Source organism: Agelaius tricolor, unplaced genomic scaffold (assembly GCF_023055355.1).
Source record: "Agelaius tricolor isolate 1412-34295 unplaced genomic scaffold, bAgeTri1.0.p SCAF_17, whole genome shotgun sequence".
Lineage (NCBI taxonomy): Eukaryota > Metazoa > Chordata > Aves > Passeriformes > Icteridae > Agelaius > Agelaius tricolor.
The window spans coordinates 4,308,377-4,330,772 of record NW_027269277.1 but is presented as its reverse complement, the minus strand read 5'-3'; the positions used below and the strand labels follow the sequence as shown (position 1 = coordinate 4,330,772).

The 22,396-nt window shown below is 43.0% G+C and overlaps 1 protein-coding gene across 1 annotated transcript; it reads left to right on the top strand.

Annotated features, from left to right (window-relative positions):
* Positions 1-409: 409 nt before the first annotated feature.
* APOOL (apolipoprotein O like) lies at positions 410-14,759 on the top strand. Its single transcript, XM_071442185.1, has 9 exons — positions 410-509; positions 3,678-3,782; positions 5,438-5,557; positions 6,601-6,655; positions 6,801-6,899; positions 7,211-7,302; positions 7,676-7,762; positions 9,324-9,480; positions 11,168-14,759. The coding sequence occupies exons 1-9, from the start codon at positions 498-500 to the stop codon at positions 11,263-11,265; spliced, it is 825 nt and encodes a 274-aa protein (XP_071298286.1). The 5' UTR covers positions 410-497; the 3' UTR covers positions 11,266-14,759.
* The last annotated feature ends 7,637 nt before the right edge of the window (positions 14,760-22,396 follow it).

Below are 22,396 nucleotides of genomic sequence, written 5' to 3'. Positions count from 1 at the left end.
CTTTGTGGCTATGCCGGCTGAGGGCAATCCATCCCTGCCCGCTTTGTGGCTATGCCGGCTGAGGGCAATCCCTCCCTGCCTGCTTTGGGATGATGCCCGCCCCGGCTGAGGGCGATCCATCCCTGCCCGCTTCGGGGCGATGCCGGCTGAGAGGAATCCGTCCCTGCCCGCCTCGGGGCGATGCCGGCTGAGGGCGATCCGTCCCTGCCCGCCTCGGGGCGATGCCGGCTGAGGGCAATCCATCCCTGTCCGCTTCGGGGCGATGCCGGCTGAGAGGAATCCGTCCCTGCCCGCTTTGGGATGATGCCCGTCCCGGCTGAGGGCAATCCGTCCCTGCCCGCTTCGGGGCAATGCCGGCTGAGGGCGATCCGCCCCTGCCCGCCTCGGGGCGATGCCGGCTGAGGGCGATCCCGCCCGGCCCGAGCGCGGTCCCGCCCCGGCCCCTCGGCCCCGCCCGGCGCGGCCCTTCCCGCGCGCCGTACGCGGCGCTGTCCAACATGGCGGCCAAGGTGAGTGTCCGCCTGCCCTCAGGCCGGCGCTGCCCCGGCCCCGCGGCTCCGCTGCCCCTCAGGCTCCGCTCCCGCTCCTCCGCCGGTTCGGGACAGCCGGGGCGGCTCCGTGCGGCCCCTCGGGAGCGCCCGGCCCGCCCGCGGGTCCGCCGGTGCTGGCGGGAAGGAGCCCCCGGTGCCGCGGAAGCCGGCGGCAGATGGAGGAGTGGGGCAGGGAGAGGTCTCTGAAGGTGTGGGATTGGGGGAAGGAGCTGGTTCGAGAGGTGGTTAAACTGCACAACAGGGAATAAAAGCGGGGTTTCTCTTCTGGTGCTTCTCCGTGTACTCGCAGCCCCCGAAACACCTTCAGCTCGAGGAATATCAAGATGATAGTTTGGTAGTGACATGATAAAGTGCTAGTGGTGCTGTACATCACTAAAACAAGGCTGTTAAAATCGTGCTGGTACGAGCTAACAGGGTTACAAGTATGTAAAATATGCTAGTTGTAGGAATAATACAGTGTCTTTAAACAGAAAAACATGCATGTAAAGATCTAAGCTTTCTCACAAATATTTAGACAGGTTTTCCAGTGTTGGCAATCAAATTGATGAATTGGTTGCTCTCACATGAATCTTCATATTTACTTTTTTAAAGCATTTAAAATGTGAATGTGTCTATATCTGGAAAGGAAAGGATGGTGCCAACGAGGACAGAAATGAAAAGAAAGCATTTTGCTTTAGTTTGTTAAGGCAAAAGAAACTGTCTTTGGCTTTGTTGTCTGGCTGGGTGATCTTGAAGTAATTTGGTTGGCTTAGTACATAAATGTGAATGATTCAGTACCTTTAGTGAAGTGACATAATTTTATGTGTGTTCTTTACTATTTACTATGAAATATTTATTAATAAGAGTTTTATTCTTCTTAAGATTTCACTCTCTGTGGGTGACTTACCAAGATTAAACCCAAATCCATGGAGTAGCAGGCAGTTGAGGTGAAGTGGAAGGATCTGTTCCATTTGTGGGGGGTTTTGGTGGTTGGCATCAGAGATTTAAAGGACATACCTGAATTAGGATACTGGGTTTGGCCTGCAAGCTTCTGGCATTCATGTCTCGTGTAACTTGGGAAAATTAACCAAAAGGATGTGAGACAGTTTTGGGATCCACCTCAAGGCATCTGAGTGGTAGGAGAAAGTCATAAACCTGTGACTCTTTATTCTTCAATTAACATTTTTTAATGGAAAATATGATACGAGGTAGCTGCTAAATTTTAATCTTATTTTACCCTGGCTAGTAGAGTCCCATTTTGTGATACAGAAGTTGTATATTTTTTTATATAAATCCACGCATCAGATTTTTGCATATACTCCACTCCTTTTATTCCCTTTGTTTTGAGGCAGTTCCTGCCTTCAGGGCAAGTTTCCTGCTCCAATTCTTGAAGCAAGCACACAGAATTTGCAGTTTCAGTGGGAAACAATGTCTTGGAGATTAGCATAAATTAACTGTATGGTTTTATTATGGTTTAGTTTGTATTCTGCATCTTTTGAGTGGAAGATAGTGAATTCTTGGTAGTGATGTAGCTTTTTAATTTTTTTTTAAAATAGAATCTGTATTTTTTGATCATTGATAAGATTCCAACACTTTGAAGCAGATTGTTTGAAATGCAAAGAATTAAAGCCAAAATTATCCAGGTACATTTGACAGTTTTATTATTATTATATTTTGATTGGTCTTACCCCAGTTCTACTATTAAGAGGCATAGCTGTAACAATTTCCTGCTGGAGAGCATATAATGCATTTCTTCAGCAAATAATTGCTGTTCAGTCTTTTCATCCAAAATATTGCCATGTCTGTTTGTCTTTGGTGTGTTTTTTATTTCCTTCAGGTGGTCAGTGTTGTAGGTCAGGCCCTTGGCAGTGGTGTTCCAGGGAATGTTTTAATAGTGGCCACTGACCTTTCCTTTGGTGCTGCTTAGCTCTGTGTGTGTGCAGAATTCACCTCCAGAAATGCCACCTGGCTTTTGGACCTGCAGCAATTTCCTGGATTCCTCAAAAAGAAGATTTTTATTTATTTGGAAGCCAGTTTTCAGCTGATGTTCTGGAGTCATTCCAGTGGCTGAACATGCAGTCCCAGGGTGTTTCACAGCTCCAGCCTGTTGCAGGGGTTTTTCTCTCTGCTTCTTTCCTAGTGTTTGATATAAAAATATGATCCTGCCATTTCTTAATTCTCAGTAACTTGTGTGGAAGTTTTCATAGGTAAAATACTTACTGGTTTCTCTAGCTAAACAAGATATGATTTTTGTTGTTTGATACATAATGCCTCATAAGGAACTTTTAATAAAATAATTTCAGTAAATTAGCACTAAAAACCACTTGGCTAACTGAGGTCTTTTTAGTGCACCTTGTGATGAGATAAGGAGCAGCTCCATGCAGTGAAGCCTCTTTAGTGTAGTCAAGGTGATGCTGCTTTGTCTTTCACTCTGGTTCTTTGTGATTTCAGTAGAAAAGAGTGAAGCCCTCTTGGGATAACTGCCTGTGTAAATGTTAGCCAGTACAGCTATTTCCTTGGATCTTTAAACATTTATGTGTTTGTCTGCAGGCACCCAAAAGTAAAGCAATTACTGTCAGTCAGGAGCTGGACCACTTTGATCATTCCCTGTATGGCTTTCTCTTTTACATTCAGAACAGAATCCATTGTGACTTTTAAAAATACATTATTTTTTTTAACTGAACAATGCAACTTTCTCATGCTCTATCACTTTTAAATTCAATTTTCCTTCTAGTGTCTACTGAAAATTGGTGTCTTGTTCTGGTAGCATGCTGTATGGAAATAAGCAATCTGAATTATGATAGGCTTAAAATAGGGGTTCTTTAAATAATTCTTCAGAGATGGAATTCCTGCATGCTGAGTAAATTACAACTGAATTTACCCTAACAAGTGATGGAAACATCAGTGTGGCTTTGAACACAAAGTTTTTCCTGGTGTTTTAGACACAAAATTGTTCTCAGGGATCTTTAACCTTTTCTTTACCATTATAATTTGAGAAAATCTTTGTATAAGTCAGAAGACATTTCTAAAAGGCATAATGCTTAAAAAATGCTTTAAAAGTGACTTGTTTAATCCCATATTTGATCAATCCAAAGGGAAATTTTACTTTCAGCATTAAGACTCCCTTTGTTCATCTCTCTGTCCCAGGTTGCAAAGCTGGCTGCTGTTTCTTCTGGGCTGCCATTTATATGTATTACTGTATATGCAGCAACAGAAAAGGAATCAAAAAGTCAGCTGGTGAAGCCAGATAAGGTATGAATCTTCCTCTTTTTTGGTCTTTAAAATAATGCCAGAAAAACCTGCAGAATAGCAGCTCTGTCCATTGAATTACAGTAACTAAAATAGATAGCAAATATGTGATAATAAATAACTGACCACTATGGCTCAAATAAAACACAAAATTTTATAATATTAAAAGATATAAAATATTAAATATAAAAAATATATATTATATTATAATTATAATATTAAAATATTAGTGAAGTTTTATCTCATTTTCATTATTACAGTATTTCAAAAATGAAGTCAGAAAAGGTGAAAATAGAATACTAACTGATGATTCCTTCTCTAAAGTGCAGTTTCTAGCAGTACACATCCACACACATGCCTTTCCTTTATACTGAGTCATTCTGCTTCTAAGAACCCACACCATTGTTTCAGTTTTCACTTCCAGAGAGTGAAGTCCCACTTGAGTAGAGTCAGTTTGGAACTCTAGAAGTTCAGAATTCCACAGAGAGGCTTTGTGTGAACACTGACACACAGGGGGAACACTGAGGGTTTGCAGGCTTGAAAACCCCCTTGAACTGCAGCACTCAGGGGAGCAGAGCTGTGTCCCTGCTGCAGAGCTGTGTCCCTTTTGCTCAGCTGTGTGTGTTTGCAGCACTCAGGGGAGCAGAGCTGTGTCCCTTTTGCTCAGCTGTGTCCCCTTTGCTCAGCTCTGTGTGTTTGCAGCACTCAGGGGAGCAGAGCTGTGTCCCTGTTGCTCAGCTGTGTCCCTTTTGCTCAGCTGTGTCCCTGCTGCAGAGCTGTGTCCCTTTTGCTCAGCTGTGTGTGTTTGCAGCACTCACAGGAGCAGAGCTGTGTCCCTGCTGCAGAGCTGTGTCCCTTTTGCTCAGCTGTGTGTGTTTGCAGCACTCAGGGGAGCAGAGCTGTGTCCCTGCTGCAGAGTTGTGTCCCTTTTGCTCAGCCGTGTGTGTTTGCAGCACTCACAGGAGCAGAGCTGTGTCCCTTTTGCTCAGCTCTGTGTTTGCAGCACTCACAGGAGCAGAGCTGTGTCCCTGCTGCAGAGCTGTGTCCCTTTTGCTCAGCCGTGTTTGTTTGCAGCACTCAGGGGAGCAGAGCTGTGTCCCTGCTGCTCAGCTGTGTTTGCAGCACTCAGGGGAGCAGAGCTGTGTCCCTGCTGCTCATCTGTGTCCCTTTTCCTCAGCTCTGTGTGTTTGCAGCATTCACAGGAGCAGAGCTGTGTCCCTGCTGCAGAGCTGTGTCCCCTTTGCTCAGCTGTGTCCCTTTGCTCAGCTGTGTCCCTGCTGCAGAGCTGTGTCCCCTTTGCTCAGCTGTGTCCCCTTGCTCAGCCCTGTGTGTTTGCAGCACTCAGGGGAGCAGAGCTGTGTCCCCTTTGCTCAGCTGTGTCCCCTTGCTCAGCTGTGTCCCCTTTGCTCAGCCCTGTGTGTTTGCAGCACTCAGGGGGGCAGAGCTGTGTCCCCTTTGCTCAGCTGTGTCCCCTTTGCTCAGCTGTGTGTGTTTGCAGCACTCACAGGAGCAGAGCTGTGTCCCTTTGCTCAGCTGTGTCCCCTTTGCTCAGCTGTGTCCCCTTTGCTCAGCCCTGTGTGTTTGCAGCACTCAGGGGGGCAGAGCTGTGTCCCCTTTGCTCAGCTGTGTCCCCCTTGCTCAGCCCTGTGTGTTTGCAGCTCCCCATTTACAGCGCTCCCCCGCTGACGTCCCGGTACGTTGAGGAGCAGCCGGGGCCCCTGCAGCAGCAGCTCACGGCTCTGAGGAGGACGACCAGCCACTATTTCAGGTGGTGCCAGGTAAGGGATGCACCCAGCCTTTCCTGCTGTTCTCTCAGCACTAAACTACTGAGAAAACAGGTTACTTCCCCCTTGAGGGTTTTTTTGTCTTGGTATAAGATAATTTTGTCTTGGTATAAGATAATTTTGGATGGAAAATGAGCCCTCCTTCTACAGCAGGAGTTACATTGGAAAATTCTTGCTGGGAGAGCTTAAGGGTGTTTTGGAGTGCGAAATTCCAGGTGCAGTCCATGGAGAAGGAGCTGCTTGCAAAGGGCAGTAACTGACATAAAAGACAACAGAATGCATCCCATGTATCTGTTGCAGCAGGCTGTTCCTCAGGAGCCATCAGAAACACCTCCCAGCTCTGTTACCTCGTGTTCCAGCTGCAGAGGGAACTGGTGCCTGTCACTGCTTTTGTACATGCTGGGAAGCTGCAGCTTCACCCTGGCTGTTGGCCAGAGATGTTGCACTTGTGTTTTGCTTTTGCAAAAATTGTAGACCCTAACAGTTGAAAACAAAATTCAAAGTGTCTTCATTTTTTTCTGTAAATCGTGATTCCATTGGTCTGTAAAAATGTTGTCAGTGACTGCATGACTGAAATACTCTTGTTATAAATCTGTACCAAACTTCTTAATGCCATTAATCATTGTGAGTTCCTGCCACTGAATAGCAGTGACCTCTGGTGGTACAAATTCGGTGTTGTTCTTTCAGTTTTCCTGGGAAAGTCTCTAGGGAAAAGAAGATTGTATTTTATAATTGAATTTTCTTATACACTTGGTATCCAGGTGTTTTCCTACTCTAGAGTTCCTGAGATGTCAGTTTTGAAAGGGAGCTTACATTTGAGAGATTTTTTTTTTAATTAATTAGTTGCCAATGTCAGTTTTAAAAATGTAAGTGTTTGTCACAAAGAGGGTTGATCTCTGCACAGCTGTTCTAGAAGGTCACTGGTTTGGGTTTTTTAAAGTTACACAGTATTTCTTTGTCTCATTGTGCTGAGATATGTGTGAACAGCTACTTTTACAGAGATTTTACTTTCTGGTTTTGTTTTTCTTTCCTTTTAGAGTGTCTATGTCTTTATTAAAAATGGAATAACGGATTCAATTCAGTTTGGAAAAGGTAGGCAAGTCACATCTCTGTCTCATTTCATCTATAAACTCTCAGTAAAATCAAAATTTTCACCTTTGTTTCTTAAGTGGGAAATAAAATGACTGACACTGAATTGCCCTTCTTCTTTTTTGTCTTTTTTTTCCCCATTTCTTAGATGCTTATGTTTACCTGAACAACCCCCCCCCAGAATTTCTTCCCAAGGCCGCTGTGATTTCGGTGTCAGGCCTGGCTGGTGCAGTGCTGGCAAGGAAAGGTAGGGCTGCCTTGTTTTCATGACTGGCCTGGGGGGTACAGAGCCTGTAACAGTTCCAGTGGGCAGAATACTCTTCTGGAACATTGGCAAAAGCCTGTGGGACTAAAATAAATTCCTGGTAAATGAAGGGACATTATTGATTAGGAGCTGGCTCAGAGCTGACAGAGCAGGACTAGACAGACTAATGATACAATTCTTCATAATATTGGAAAACCTAGTTTGGGATTATTTGTCTTTGCATTTAATTGCTACAAGTACTTCATTTGCATTTCATTTTAGTCTAATTATTCAAAATATTTGGCTTTGTTCAGGTTCTAGATTTAAGAAAATTGCTTATCCATTGGGACTTACTACTGTAGGATATGCTGTTTGTTACCCAGCTCAGTCAGTGGTCATTGCTAAGGTAAGGTTCTGCTTTATCTGGGGTTATTTCCAACACAGTGGGACAAATTTGGATCCTTTAACCTGGTGCTCCATCTGTTGTACCAACATTGACAGCACACTGTTTGCTGATTAAGGTTTGATTTAATTTGGAGTAGGTCGGTCTAGCATGGAAATGTTCCCTGTGGATTCCTAATACCAATGTTCCCTGTGGATTCCTAATACCAATTTAAGCATTATTTACAATTTGCTTGATGTAAGGGAAATATGTACTAGATCTTGAAAAGTCAATGTTTTAGGATGTTGAGCATGTTCTCATGTAAACAGGATTCATTTCACTTGAATAGTCTGTATTTTAAAGACTGTTGTTAAATTATGTTTTTCTAAAAAAATAGGTAACAGGGAAAAAGTTACGTTATGCGAGTCACCAGACCTATGAGGCTGTGAGGTCACTGTGGGCAGACAAGGAAACTGTCACCAAGGTAGGATTGGGAAGTCATTACACCTCACACACTGAGAGGGAGCTTAGACAGTTGTGGTCTCTTCTGCTGATGCTCTTTAAGGTTTACTGATGGTGTTAAGCAAGGCACAAACCCCAGTCTGATCTTTTTGTCCCTTCAGTGTTTAATTGTTTTTACACCTTCCACAGCAGTGGATACTGAGATCCCCTCTCAAGAGTAGTCCCATGCAGGGTGCACCAGAGAAGATTGAGTTTCTCTTTAGAGCTCCTTTTTTATCTTGGCATAAAGGATCCATTTTGATTCAAGTTTTAGTCTTAAGCAGCCTCTGAATTTAGACAAAACACTCAGGATCACAGTAGGTAAGACTGGCTTGCTGCTCTACACCCCTTATTTACCCTGTGATATGAATTGTCCATGGCTGATTTATTTCTTCTCCTTGCCCTGTCCTCATAGCAGCCACAGTGAATTAATGGTCAGTAACCTCTTTATATTGACCTACTACATATGGAGAAGTTAGCAGGGTTTTTGACCTGATTCTCTTCCCCACTATAACCTTCTCTTACAGAGCAGGCTTTCTATCTCTGATATAATTTTTCTTCTCCTCAGAATTGCCTCTGAAGAAATTCTGAGGAGAAGAATTTCTCTCCTTTTTCTGTTTTAGGGGATTTTGTGTGTGGTTTTTAACTGAGGCAGTCAAAATAGGACACATTAAACAGCTGAAGCCTTGCCAGCAGAGAGTAGAGGGCAATATGAACCTTCTGTAAATTACATATGGAATTTGGGTTAGTGATCCCAGAATTAAATGTGGGTTTTATCCAACCCAAAAGGTTTTTTTTCCTCAAGTGGAAATTTATAAAACCTTGACAAAAGTAGCACTTCCCAAGTAAAATTGCAGCTTTGCACAGTAGTTTTTCATTGCTCTTTTCAAAGAAAATTTCAGTTTCTTAGTTACATTAACGTGTAGAAATATTTTGCTTTAAATTTACAGTGCTCATTGGCATGCAGTCCTCACTCTTTATTTCTTCTGAGAAGCACAAATGGAATTCTGAGTTTTGAAAATGAGATTCAGATAACTGTTATTAAACTGATAGCAAAACAAGAATTGATGTGGTACACACACTTCTCTTAACTTCATTTTTTTTCCCTGAGTGAAGCCTCTTCCCAGGACACATTATTTCTCATCACTAGGGTGTAGCCATGATTTATCTTTCCACCTCCTGCTAACTAGGGGTAGTGAGTGTTCTGTGAGCACTCAGGGCTGTTTCAGTCCTGTGCAAGGCTAAAGGCTCCTCACCTGGAAATGAACTTGTGAAGGTCTGGGAGGGTCTCTGGTAAAACCACAGCTTCACTCACGACAATTTCCCTTCTCCATGAATTTATTCTCTCTGATCTGTGGGGTTTCATGAATTTTACTTTTTCCAGCTGTGCCCCTTGTGTGCAGCTGACTAGTTGAATATCATTGCATGATGTCATATCTGAAAATAATTTCATAAGATAAGCTCCCAGGCTTGAAAGCTTTATTTTGCAAGAATGTATTAAGCATATACCCATGTGCTTTCTTTTATTAATATTTGGTTCACAGCTGCAGCAAGAGTCAAAACCAATTATGCAAGAAGATAAGAAAAAGAAGGGAATTTCTAGTACCAAACCTGAGTCTGCTGTTGAGTCAGGATCATTTAACAGAACTGAATCTTTTCCAGTAGAGTGTCAGAGTAATGAAGATCCAGTGCCTTCATCAGGTGAATTAAACATTTCAAGTGTAATCTCAGGGCAACTTGCAAATCCAATTAGTTGACTTAATTTTGCACTTACTCTTGCTCTAAACTGGAGCACACTGTCAGTGCATATTATTCTTGAGAGCATATTTTACATGCTGTCATTTAATACATATTTCAGAGCCTCAGGGAGGTGATAATTTTCTCACTGTGGACCTTGTCATAATAACAGAATTATATATTTGCTGTTCTCTCTCAATAATGTCAGAGAACCAATATTAATGTAAACCAGGTTCTTTCAATGGCCAAAATAAGGAATAATCCAAATGCAAGTCATACAAAAAGGTTTAAATTTGGATTATTATTAGAAAATTGAAGTCTCAAATGGATTTTATTACTTTTAGCCTCTGCTAACAGCAGAGATGATCCATAGTGGAATCAAAGAGGGGTGTGTAATTGAGAAATGAAGCATTGGATTTCATTGGGCTGGGTTTTCTGCAGTGGTTCCTTGTGCACCTTAAGTGGTTGAGATAATCAACCAGATCACATAACAGCCTGTTTACCAGACAAGAATTTGGTAGTCCAACTTTTAAGAGAAAACAGTGGAATTACCTATTAAAGGAGAACTAAATTTGTTTTAAAGTATTGTTACCTTTTGTAAGGGTAACTTCTAAATTTTATTTGTTGCAAGGAAATCATTTGGAAGGAAGGAATTGTTACCAGAGATTTATTTTTTTTTCTGGAAAGCAAGCAGAACATACTTGGATGAGGGTTTTAGTATTTTTTTTCCCCTTTATTTTCACTGTAGTATGCATTCGCATCTTTGCTTTGCACTTGAATTTTTTCTGATTTAGTTTGTGGAATGCTTTGATCTGTTTTTACACTTGCTCCAGGCCAAACTGTCTTTATTGGGTTTGTGTTTATAGATCTGTCGTTGCTTTCATAGGTGGAATTAGTTCATGTCCTTAATACAGCCAAAAATATCCCTGCCCTAAATGAATCTGTGTTGCCAGAGATGTTTATTTTCTCAGTCCAAGTGGGGCAGAGCTTTCAGGAGAATGTAACACCCTTTGTTGGATTGAATGATGGAGCTAGAAAAGAAGCAGATCAGGAGCAGGAGCCCCAGCCCCAGAAAAGCTGCCTTTATATCCCCCTGGATGCTCTGGAATTGCAGCAGCATTAAATATGTCAGCTGTGCTCTGTCCTTCAGGCAGTGGGAGGCTTCAGTGCTTCACCAAACTCAGTTTGTGCTTTCTGGAAGCTCAGGAGTGAAACCAGGTGAGAGTGCTTGTCTTCATTTGGAATTCCTGCCATCTGGCAGCAGCTGCAGGGAGATCTGGCAGGGCTGGTTGTGGGATCCAGCTCTGCTCCTGGACAAGGAACACCAGGGAATTCTTTCCATGCCTCAAACTTTCCCTTCCTTTCCAAGTGTTGGGCAAAGCATCACAGTTTCTTCTCTCATTCTGCTGGGGTAGGAAGTGGAGTTGGAGAGTGAGAAGAGGTCCTGCTCTCCATCCACTGCTGTGCTCAGTGTTCAACCTGCCCTCAGCCTCCTTCTTAAGACACTTTGAACTGGAGCAGACAGATTTTGATCTTTTCTAAGTGTTTGGTAGTACAGAATTCTCAACATGTATCATCACTAAGCTTTTTTTTCCTTACAGCTCAAGTATAAGCATACTTTTTAACCATATTTCTTCACTATCTCTAACAGGAACAGTGAAGAAATCAAAATTTAAGCCTGATCCAAAACTTGCAGACCATGGTCAGTCCAGCCCAGAAGATGTGGACATGTACAGCACCAGGAGCTAAGCCAAGTCTGCTTTACAAAATGCAAAATGTTACAGATAAGGGGGAGGGAAGAAGGGAAGGAATAATCTTTACAATGCATACTCTGTGAGGTATAATTTCATCAGATATTTTCTTATCTCCAATTTGTATTATTGACTTACATGATTCTGTTTAGTGCTTATTTTGTTCCTGACTCCATATAAGCAGTGGGAATTCACTCAGTGTCATTAGTGAGACACTGAGAAAACAAGATTTGTCAGTGTCTTCTCCCAGTGGGACTTCTGTGTGCCAAACTTGCTAATAAATGTCACTTCACAAAGGATATTTGAAAATGCAAACGTATCTCTGCTTTGGCTCAGGTGTTGGGTGATCTGAATGAAGAATGTGAGGGATGGGCTTTGCAGAGGCTTCTTTGTCTTTTATCTTTCAGCTCTGGAATGAAGTGCAAGTTCCTGCTGGTCTGAGTGTCCTTAAAATCCCCGTGGTTGTATGATGTGAACAGCATTGGCTTTAAAGCTTGTGTAAAAGAGTCACTTTTTTCATTGCAAAATAATTTGGTACTCTTTGCCTCTTTCACAAGGGTGAATGGAAACAACTCCTTGTCCTGCACACCTCTGCTGTGTTCAGATGTCTCTGAAGTTGGGCAAAAACACACAACTGATCTCTAAACTTCCTTTCTAGACTATGCATCAGCTTTCACTACTTCTGATACTTGGAAGAACTGTGTTTGAATTGTTTAATCCATGAAACTGATTCTGAATTTATATAAAATCCATTAGAAGTGTTTAGGAAGTTGGAGATCTGTAGTTTCAAGGTTTAAACTGCTGACAGTAAAAATGCTGAAGTAGTAGGCAGCCAACTTTTTCATCCCACAAGTTTGTATGCAATATCTCATTGATTTTGGTAGGATTTCTGTGAAATTTGGTGTTTTTCCATGAGAATGATATTAGAAATTAAGTTTCTTAGGATGAAGCTTTCAAACACTGCTTTTATCATGGTGCATATCCCTGTACTTCTGTTTATCCTCCATTTCTCTTCATTCTGTTTCCTTTTAATTAAAAGGAAAATATGGGCTTGGCTGTAAAATTGAGGGGGAAGCAAGAGAGACCATATGAGCAGATAGTGTGGATGGAAGGCTAAAGCCTGAACTGCTGCTGGTCTGAGCACTGGGATGTGATGGGATATTGGCTCCTGCTCTCCAGAAGAAGAAATTTCACAACCTGATTTCTCTGCAGGGCTGCTGATGCCAAGTCAAGTGACCAGTGAAATACAGGCAGAATTCCTGGTGTCCCTGTGGGATCAGCAAAGTTGTGAGGAGGTGCTGCAGGCTGGAATGTGCAGAAGGCACAAATGGTGAATGAGCAAGAGAAGAAAAGCTTTTAGGATGGGTCAGAAACAAATTGTTATTTTAAAATCCAAATTTCAGGGGAAGTGTTTGTTGGTCTTTGTTACACAGAGTCCAGTGCAAGGTGAAGTCAGAAAATGTGAAGTTTAAAAGAAGAATTCTATTAGTGAAAATTGCCTGGGACAGCTGACAGGATTTAATGTCTTTTGTTTCTTTAATAATCTCTTAAAGGTCCAGGCAACTGTCAGAATTCAGGCAGCAATCAGAGGATATTAAATCAATCTTCAGAGAGCTCCTGGACATGACACATTTAGTGTTTCATCACAGAGAGAGGAGTAGAAAAATTAGATGGCTGGGCTTCATATACCAATTCCAGGGAAACAGATGAAGACATAAGTGAAAATTGTGAAGAAATTATCATTTTCAAGTGCATGACTGAATGCCAGAAATTGTATTATCTGTCTCCCTTTGATAACATTCTGGATAAAAACATGAAGGAAAAGCCATCTGCTCTACTCCTAAATTGTTAAATTCTAACTTTGAGTGATGTGCTAGCACAGCAAGTCAACAGCAGAGGTAAGATGATGCAGATTTGCTTGGATTTTGCAGGAGTTTACTGTGCTGAGATTTTTCAGGCCATAATGAGAAACTGTGCCCAGGGATTGTTCTGGTGGGAGCTGCAGGGTCTGCCCCTCACATCTGCCCTTGCCAGGAGAGCAGCCCTGGGACCCTGCCTGTTCCCTGGTGCCAGGACCTGCCCTGCCCTGCCCAGGTGCTGAGGCCATTTCCAGGCAGGTCTGGTGGGGCTGGCTGGGCTCAGATGTCCTTGGCCCTTTGGCTGGGCAGGCAGGGCTTCCATGGCAGCCCTGGTGCTGTTCATGCTGTGCATGGCCCTGGTGCACAGAGCTGTCCTGGGGCTGCATCTCAGGCTCTGATGACTCCTTAGGCCAACACTGGGCTAGAACTAAACCTGAGTTAAACATCATAACTTAAAAGGAGTGTTCCTGGCCACTCTGGTGAACAGCAGCAGGAGGGGTGCAGTTCTGTGGCTCACAGAAGGAGTCCCTGTGCTGTGCCATGGTTTGGTGGTGGGAGGAGTGAGCAGCACAGGATTGTTCCAGCTCAGGGTTTGCCAGGTGGCTGCCCCATCCCTGGGAGTGCCCAGGGCCAGGCTGGACAGGGCTTGGGGCAGCCTGGGGTAGGGGAAGGTGTCCCTGCCCAGGGCAGGGGTGGGAGAAAATGGGCTGCAAGGTCGATGGTGATGCTGCTGATGTTACTGCTGCTTTTTAATTTAGTTTTTTCATCACCTGAGATTTCTCTTTCTCCTCAAGGCAGGGTAATTTTCTGTTTGTTTCATTTGTATCACCAGCTTTTGTTTGCTATCCCTACACAGTGGGGTTAAAGTTAGAAGGTTTTGGTTGTGAAACAGGGACAGTTAAAGACAACTCTTCCCTAACTGCAGCCAAAGAAAGTGGGAGAAAAATCTGGAAAGTTTTGTATTCTGGCTGGGTGTGTTCTCTGCTTTCAGTTCAGACATCTGAACCTCCAGGGGTTATTTAATACTTGACTCCTGACTGCAAGGAGCTGTAGCCACGTGTCTGTATTAGTAATTTCTAGTAAAGGTGCTATGCAATGGCTTTAAAAAAGCAAACTCAGATCTGGATGATGCCATGCTTCTGAGTCCTGGGTAACCACGTGCCTGACTTGGGCTCTTGAAGATTTCAGACCCAATAGACAAATCTGTTACACTGAAAAGTTAACATAAAACATGGGAAAAGTTTTATTGTGAGACATGGTTTTATTAATTTATAGTGAAACACTTTGCAATGCCTCTCAAATGTATCCTTAAGAGTCACTTAAATTTATTTCACAATGCAATAATACAGTTACATAAAAGTAAGAATGTATATTGTAATTTTTATATAAGTTATATATTTGTGAAAAAATTGATGTCTTAAAGAATGGGGTCACATGGTATTTTATAATACAGAAATAGCTTTCATTTAATGCATGGGGTTTTTATTTATGGTTGATTGTATTCAATATAGAGAGATTTGGAGCTTGTTGATATTAATTTTTTATTTACATAAAACTGATTGTGATACTTTATTTTGTCATATCACTGAGGCACCTGGAAATAAAGGGTGATAAGATACTTTTTAAAAACTAAGTTTAATTTTTGTCTGTTGTTTTCATCTGTAGGAAAATTGTCAATTCCTTCCCTTTCAAGTACTTTTTTAAGAGTTCGTTTCTGATGACTAAGTCACACTTGGTTTATTAATGTTGGGGGAAAAACTTCACCCCTGAAGTACTGAAACACTCCTGGAACAAATCCCTGAAGCAACAGGACAGATCAATGCTCAGTGGCCTAAATTTTGAGAAGTGCTTCCATTTTCTTCTCTTGTATTTTTTGTAAAGAATGGTGTAGTTCAGGACTTGGAAAAACTGAAGTTTTTATCCATGCTGGAGGAGGAGTGACACTGTTCAAGAAGGAAGCAGGTGGTCAATGTGTTTGTCTCAGTGTGACTGTGCCACTCTTCCAGATTGAGTAATTTGCCAGGCAAGGGTCATAAATTATGTAATCCACGTGTAAGCTAAAGAGTGAATTACTCAAAAGGAGGAGAATTGTGTGAAGGAGTAATGGGGCTGTTTTGATGGCACATTGTGCCTGTGATTCTTGAACAGCTTGGGAGATACTGGAAAGAATTGGAATGCAGCAATGTTGTTATCTTGTAGTGAAAGTTTGGAGTATTTTAGTGAAAAGCTGAAAACATTTTAAATCCAAAAGAAAGTGGGGTCCCACGAAGCCAATACTTTTTAAAAGGCCAATCAGTAGGCACTGGATTGTGTGTGGGTTTTATTTTAAGTGCAGGATTCCCAGAAGCCAAGCTGCAGCCAAGAAGGGCTGTGATGGAAGCCAGTCCAGAAGTCAGTGTGTCCTTCCTGCCCCTGAGGTGCTTTGTTGTGGACCAGAGGCAGAGAACAAACCCCGTGAAACCCTGGGTTCACTGTGGCAAACACTCCTGTTCCAGGTGCAGTTACTCCTTTGTCCTTGTTTACAGACACAGGAGATGGATTTTGCTGCAGCAGCTGAAAGAAATTCCACTGCTGTGACCAGGGAACAGGTGTAAACTGAGCCTGTCCTGGTTCCAAGCCTTGGTAACCTTTTCTGGCCTCTATTTGTAGCAGTCCTGACACCAGTGCTTGGGGAATCCATAGCTTGTGCTTGGTTTGTGTCACTCTCAGGAGCCCTGCAATGCTGCAGGAGCAGACTGGTCTCCACAGCCATCTTGAACCAAATCTGAATTAAGATTAAAGATCATGAGCAGTTCCATCTTCCACCATTAATTTTGGTCAGTAACTTTGGTTTACTTACATTCCTCTCTTTGAAGAAATTAAATGAGCCTGGATGTTGTTACAGAAGGAATAACTTGGCACTTGATTGTGCTGAGTTCCAGAAACTCAGACAATCAGAGGAGGAAATGGGTGTGCTGTGCAGTACAGAGCTCTCAGCTGCTCAGGTCTGCTGGCTCTGGGTTTATTTGCTCTTACCCAAGTGGGCACTGAAAACAGAAACTGACTCTCAGCCTCTGCAGCCCTTCCTGAGGCCAGGTCCAAACCTCTGCATCCAATAAATGCCAATGATGTAGCCAAGTCAAGAGTTTGGGGTTTTTAACCTGCCTCATTAGGACATCTCACCCAAGGAAAAACTGCCCTCTGCATTTCTGCATCCTTGAATCAAACCTGACAGCTCAGGTGAAGTGTTTGTTCACCAGCCAACGTGAGGCTCCCACTGAGCAGCTGGAGTGGAGCCAGAGGGGAATTCCCTGTCAGCAGGAGGATGGAGCATCTGCAGGAACTGCTTCTTCCCACTTCTGCCTTACATCTGAAGAAGGATCCTGCAATTTCTTTCCCTGAGGTAAATATTAATTTCTTTGTTGAGGTCTGTTGTAAAGCAATCTTCTGGCAGGACTGAGACTCTCTTATCTACTGCTGTAATATTAAGTGCAGTTGGGCTTTAGCCAAAGCAGTATTCTTTCAACAATTTGCTAGCATTGATTTTTAGAGACCATTATTTATCCTTTGAAAAGCAAAGGTTAATGTTTACCTTTTGCTGTTAATGTAACTGTGCTTGGCATGTTTACATAAGCAGGCAGCTCCTGTCAAATTAGGAACTCCACGTTGGGATTTTCTCAGTTATGGATTAGTTTTGAAAGCCCTGTGCTAAGAGCAAGGCTTGTGCTAACTTCAGCTTCAATGCAGTCTAACTCCACAAACTTTGGGTGTAGCCTGGGTAGTGTTTGGGGTGACCACAGAGTCAGGATCTTCTTGTGCAGTGAATGTTGAGACTTTCTAAGGACTCTTTAAATAATAAAGAAGAAGGATGACAGAGGGTGTGCTAAGGTGTCATCACTCATCCTTGCCACGTGAGTATTTTCTATTCTTTTCTCAGAAAAATGAATCAACAACACATAATGGTAGATGAATCCAATCACAGGATTCCCTCCTTCCCATCACATCCATCTTGGATGGCTTCAGGACCATGGCTTTGTCTTTTAAAACAGTGTCTGTTGCAGGAAATTGTCTGCAAATAGTCCAAGTTTGTTATCTGTAACAGGTAACATCAGCCTCCAAGGAGAAGAGAGAGGCTCCTGACAGGTACCTTAGTGTGTTGAAATTTATGTCATTAAATGAATACCTCACATCTGATTACAAAAATTCAGAAACAGCAAGATTAATGAGATACTTTTATGGAACTACCTTGTTTTATAAAGGAAAATATGCTGGGTAAGTTATCAGGAAGTTGTATCAGTTTTAAGTTAATTAGTAATTCTTTCTAGAGAAGGATGCTGTAAAACAAGCTCAAAATCCACAATCCACAGCAGCAGAAAGGGAAGTTCATTCTGCTGCTGGCAAAGTCTGGAAGAAAAGGCCCAGGATGTCCCTTCTGAAAGTGCTGCTGTGTGCCCTGGTCCTGGCCAGCCCCTTGCTGGGTGAAACTTCCCCACGTAAGAGCTGCTGGAATTCTGCTTTGTGGCTTCTCAGGGCAGGGACGTGGCCATGGCCACTGCTCTGGGCATTGCAGTCCCTTGGGGGGCATTGCAGTCCCTTGGGGGGCAGTGCAGTCCCTTGGGGGGCAGTGCAGTCCCTTGGGGGGCAGTGCAGTCCCTTGGGGGGCAGTGCAGTCCCTTGGGGGGCACTGCAGTCCCTTGGGGGCATTGCAGTCCCTTGGGGGGCACTGCAGTCCCTTGGGGGCATTGCAGTCCCTTGGGGGCATTGCAGTCCCTTGGGGGCATTGCAGTCCCTTGGGGGGCATTGCAGTCCCTTGGGGGGGATTGCAGTCCCTTGGGGGGCACTGCAGTCCCTTGGGGGGCAGTGCAGTCCCTTGGGGGGCATTGCAGTCCCTTGGGGGCATTGCAGTCCCTTGGGGGGCAGTGCAGTCCCTTGGGGGGCAGTGCAGTCCCTTGGGGGGCAGTGCAGTCCCTTGGGGGGCATTGCAGTCCCTTGGGGGGCACTGCAGTCCCTTGGGGGGCACTGCAGTCCCTTGGGGGCATTGCTGCTTGGGAATTCTCCTCAGGCTTTAGGCTGGCTTTATTTCAAACAACAGCAAAACAGTGCAGATGTGAAAACCTTGGTGAGACAGCTGCTGTCCTGTGTTTGGTGGCACAGGGAAGAGGCTACAGCTCTATGAATTAATTACAGCCGAAACTCAGTGTCCTGGTGGGTTGGGATCATTTCGAGTCAGTCTCTGAATTTCAGAAGGGTATTTTTAAATGAGTTAAATTGTTTGGTTCTTTTTCAGTAGGAAAAAAACCACTTGGTATATGGGTTAAAAAAATCATACACTTTTTTATAGCAAGTGTTCTTAGACTTTTTTTGATACTAGCAGGGAGAAAATCATCAATAATTAAAAGCATGATAATCAAAATGCACTGATTATTTAAGTGTATAGTGAAATAATGGCATTGTTTCTGGCTCTGTTAAACCAGTATTGGCCTGCAATTATTTTGTGGGAAGATTTCCCAGATATTTTATTGATATATTTATTTATTTTATCATCCCTGTTCTGTACCTGGTAGCTCCCAGTTACTTGTAATTGGGTATCCCTAAGCCAGGAGTGATGCAAACCAGCTGCAGTTATTATTTTTCTAATAAGAGTTTTGTTTATGATCTAAGGAATTTTTTAATGCTACTCTAAACTTCCATTTGCAAAATAAAGTTACCACTTGAAGGCTAACGTGGCATTTATGTAGACCACAGTATTGTGAAGGGCTCAGCAGTGAGCTCCTTTATCACAGGGAATATTAGAGCATTAATAGCAAAGGGCACACACTCCCTCCCTCCCTCCCAGCAGAATCACAACTGGTGATTTTCTGCTGCCTTAGTATTTTTTGCATTATTGCTAAAAGAATTGTAATTGTGTTACTGATCAGAGGGGTAGCCAAAAACATTGCTTATCTCCCAGATGAACCATGCCAGGTGCTACTTGGGATTTTTCATTGTTCTGTATTTACAGCCATAACACACAACCTGTAGTTAGGTTTTTTGGAAGAAGTTCCAGTGCTGATGATTCTTGAGGGTGTGTAAATGGACTGGTACAAGCCTTGGTCACTGTAATCAGTTAGATTTATCTCTGATAAGCTGCAAGTGTTGGATTAGAGGGACTTGGACAGTGGAAAGGAAGGAGGCTTCCATCTCTCTCTGCAGTGCAGGCTGCTCCCAGCACAGTTCCTCTGGCTAATAATGCATCAGGAGCTGCTTCTGGTGGAGTCCACCTGGCAGTGACAGTGACATTAAAGCTGCTCCAGGGGCTGGTTCTGGTGGAGTCCACCTGACAGTGACAGTGACATTAAAGCTGCTCCAGGGGCTGGTTCTGGTGGAGTCCATCTGACAGTGACAGTGACATTAAAGCTGCTCCAGGGGTTGCCTGCTGGGCTCAGAAAGGTCTGCTCAGAGATCTTGGCCAGTTCTGACTCTGGCTTCATCCCAGACGTGGCTGCTCTCCCTGGAACTGTTGTGCACAATTAGATTTGGCTCTGGTGGCAGTCTGGGGGCTTTTCTGAATGTTCAGGGCAGTGCCTGGTGTTGAGTCCGAGTGCTGAGCAGGGGAGAACAGGTAGCAGAGGATGTGGGGTGGGAGTGCCAGATGTGCTGTGTTTGGTGCTGGTTCAGGCTGCTGAGGGAGTCCTTTTTAGCCAGCCAAATACCTGTGAAACACTGTAAACACTGATTCTGGAACATCATTTACAGCCCAATGTTTACACAGCAAAAGAGATAGAGGAGAACCAACATTAATGCAAACCAGATCCTTTTGTAGGCTAAGCCAAGGAATAATCCCCTTGCAGAACACACAAAAAGGTTCTAATTTGGATTATAACTGGAAGGTTGGATCTCTAATGAGTCTCATGACTTTTAGTCCTTGTCAACAAGCCAGAGATGATACATAGTGGAATTCAGACACAGCCACACTTCTGAGATAAAAACCATAACAACACAAGCCATACAATTTCCTGGCCAACAGGAAGATGGGTACACATTCAGGGTAAAGTAATTCAAGCAGGTGAATTTTCATTTCTCAAATAGCTTCAAAATTTTCCAGGGACAAGTCACAGGAAAGAAAGATTGAGTGTCATCTACAGAGTACATCTGAAGCATAAATTTCTGGTGTAATTAGCAACACAGCCCACTGACAGTATGTTACTGTATAATTGCATTAAATACTGGTTTTGTTTTAATTCACAGCCAACTGCAATGGAGTTGTGGACTTTGAGGCCTGTCTGGGTAATACAGATAAATTCTGTCCTGAAAACATTCCTTGTCTGTGTAAAAATGGAGAACCTTTTTGCAGGTAGTTTGTGGGCTTGGTTTGTTTGTTTAAATATACACCATGTAAATGTCAAACATATTCTAAATTATGAATTAAATTTAGATCCTCCAAAGTGATCCATGAAAATAAATGTTGATCTTCATTCACAATCTGCATAAATTTATAGCTCTGGTACAAAGCATCAAATCTGGGATTTGGGCATAGTGTTTTCTTTTTAAATATATGTGTGGGCCATATCATTCCTAATGTAGGTAATCACTGTAACCCTTTATTTTTAATGTTCTTTCAACTATTTTACTTTAGAACTGAATTAGCTGTGTAATAGCAAGTTCATTTTTTCCTCAGGTTGATCAAATTTTCTTTTGAGTTAAAAAAATTTTTAGATATCCTAATGTTCTATTCTCCATTATGTAGTTGGGCTTTTTTCCCTTTTAAAAAAATCTATATCATAATGACAGCCAGAAATGTGAGGTTTCACTTCCACTCAGCAGCTTTGCCATGCTGAGAGCAGACAAAGAGATCTTTGACCTGAGCCAGGCCATGACTTGGGTACTGCACCCTGTTCCCATCAAAGCTCCTTATCTGGGACTCCTGAAATGCCCACTTGGACTTGGTTACTCAGAGCCTGGCAAAGTTCTTTTGCATCAAATCTGGAAACAGATGGGTGGAACTAAGATAAAAAAACACCTTTAAACAAACAGGAAAAATAGTGGAACTCTTGGCCCCTGCAGTGTTGAATAATAAATAATTATACAGCATAATATTGTACTTTTTTGGTATTGCTAACTTTTGAATTAAAATGCTGCTCCTAAAAGTGAGTATTTTTTATTTGCAGATGTGATTACTACAGAATGGGGTGGATGGAGTACTGGTACATGGGCCCCAAATGTAACCACCTCTGGAACACTCTGGATTTCATTTTAGTGGCTACTCTTCCTGGAGTGGTCCTGGTTATCATAGTGGTTGTAATATTTTCTGCTGTCTGCTGCTTGAAAACGAAAAAAGCTGGGTAAGTGACTCTGGGTGCACTTATAAGGAGTTTTGCACTCAAAATGGAAGCTCAGCAAAAGGAGTCTGGTATTCTGGTTAATTTTTAACCTCTGGATGTTTAAAAGCACAAGGCTGCCATTCTGCCAAAATACTATTTATACAATTTAAAACTGACTCAAAGCATCTTACCTGAGCACTCAGCACTTACTCAGCATTCTACCACCTCACTCTCAGTCATTGCTTTTCCTTAGGGCTCACCAGGCAGGCTTTAAAGATTGATAAGTACATTTACTACTTAAATTCAACACCACCAAATGTGTGTTTCTGATTTACTTGCTCTTAGGGATTTTTTTCCACAAGTTAAAAAAAAAAAAAAGGAGTAAGACTGATAACTATTGACAAGAGGCTTGGTGTTTAAATACAATTCCTTCCACTCTTGGGTCTCAGATATTGGCAATTTGAGCTGCTTTTTGCTTTCATCACTTTTTCCCAGTGACACCTCTCCCAAGTACACAGACAATATGGGTTTTTTCTTCTGTCACTGAGCCCCAGAAGTGTGTCACTGGCCCTTGCTCTGACATAGAAAAGCTGTAATAATACCCAGCTCTTGTACAGCCATTGCCACAGGAGATCTAAAGCTCTGACATGGCTGTTGAAGCAATCTGCAGCACAAAAACATCTGTCAGGACCCTCAGCATTGCTAAAGCTCTGAATTGCCATTGTTCCCCCAGGAAGCAGCCAAAGGCTCCACACAGTGGAGCACAGCAGAACCCTGCATTCAGCACTGACACAGCTGCCAGCCCAGGGCACCCTCAGCCAGATGAGGTAAGAGATGGCACAGGGGGCACAGCACAGCCCCAGCCCCTGGGGATTCAGCTCAATGCAATGGCAATAGCAAAACAACAAAAAATAGGGAATTTGACTTTAAAGTCTCCTAGCATTTGGTTTCCAAGATCAGCTGAATGCATGTGAGAAGGTGAAACTTGTCA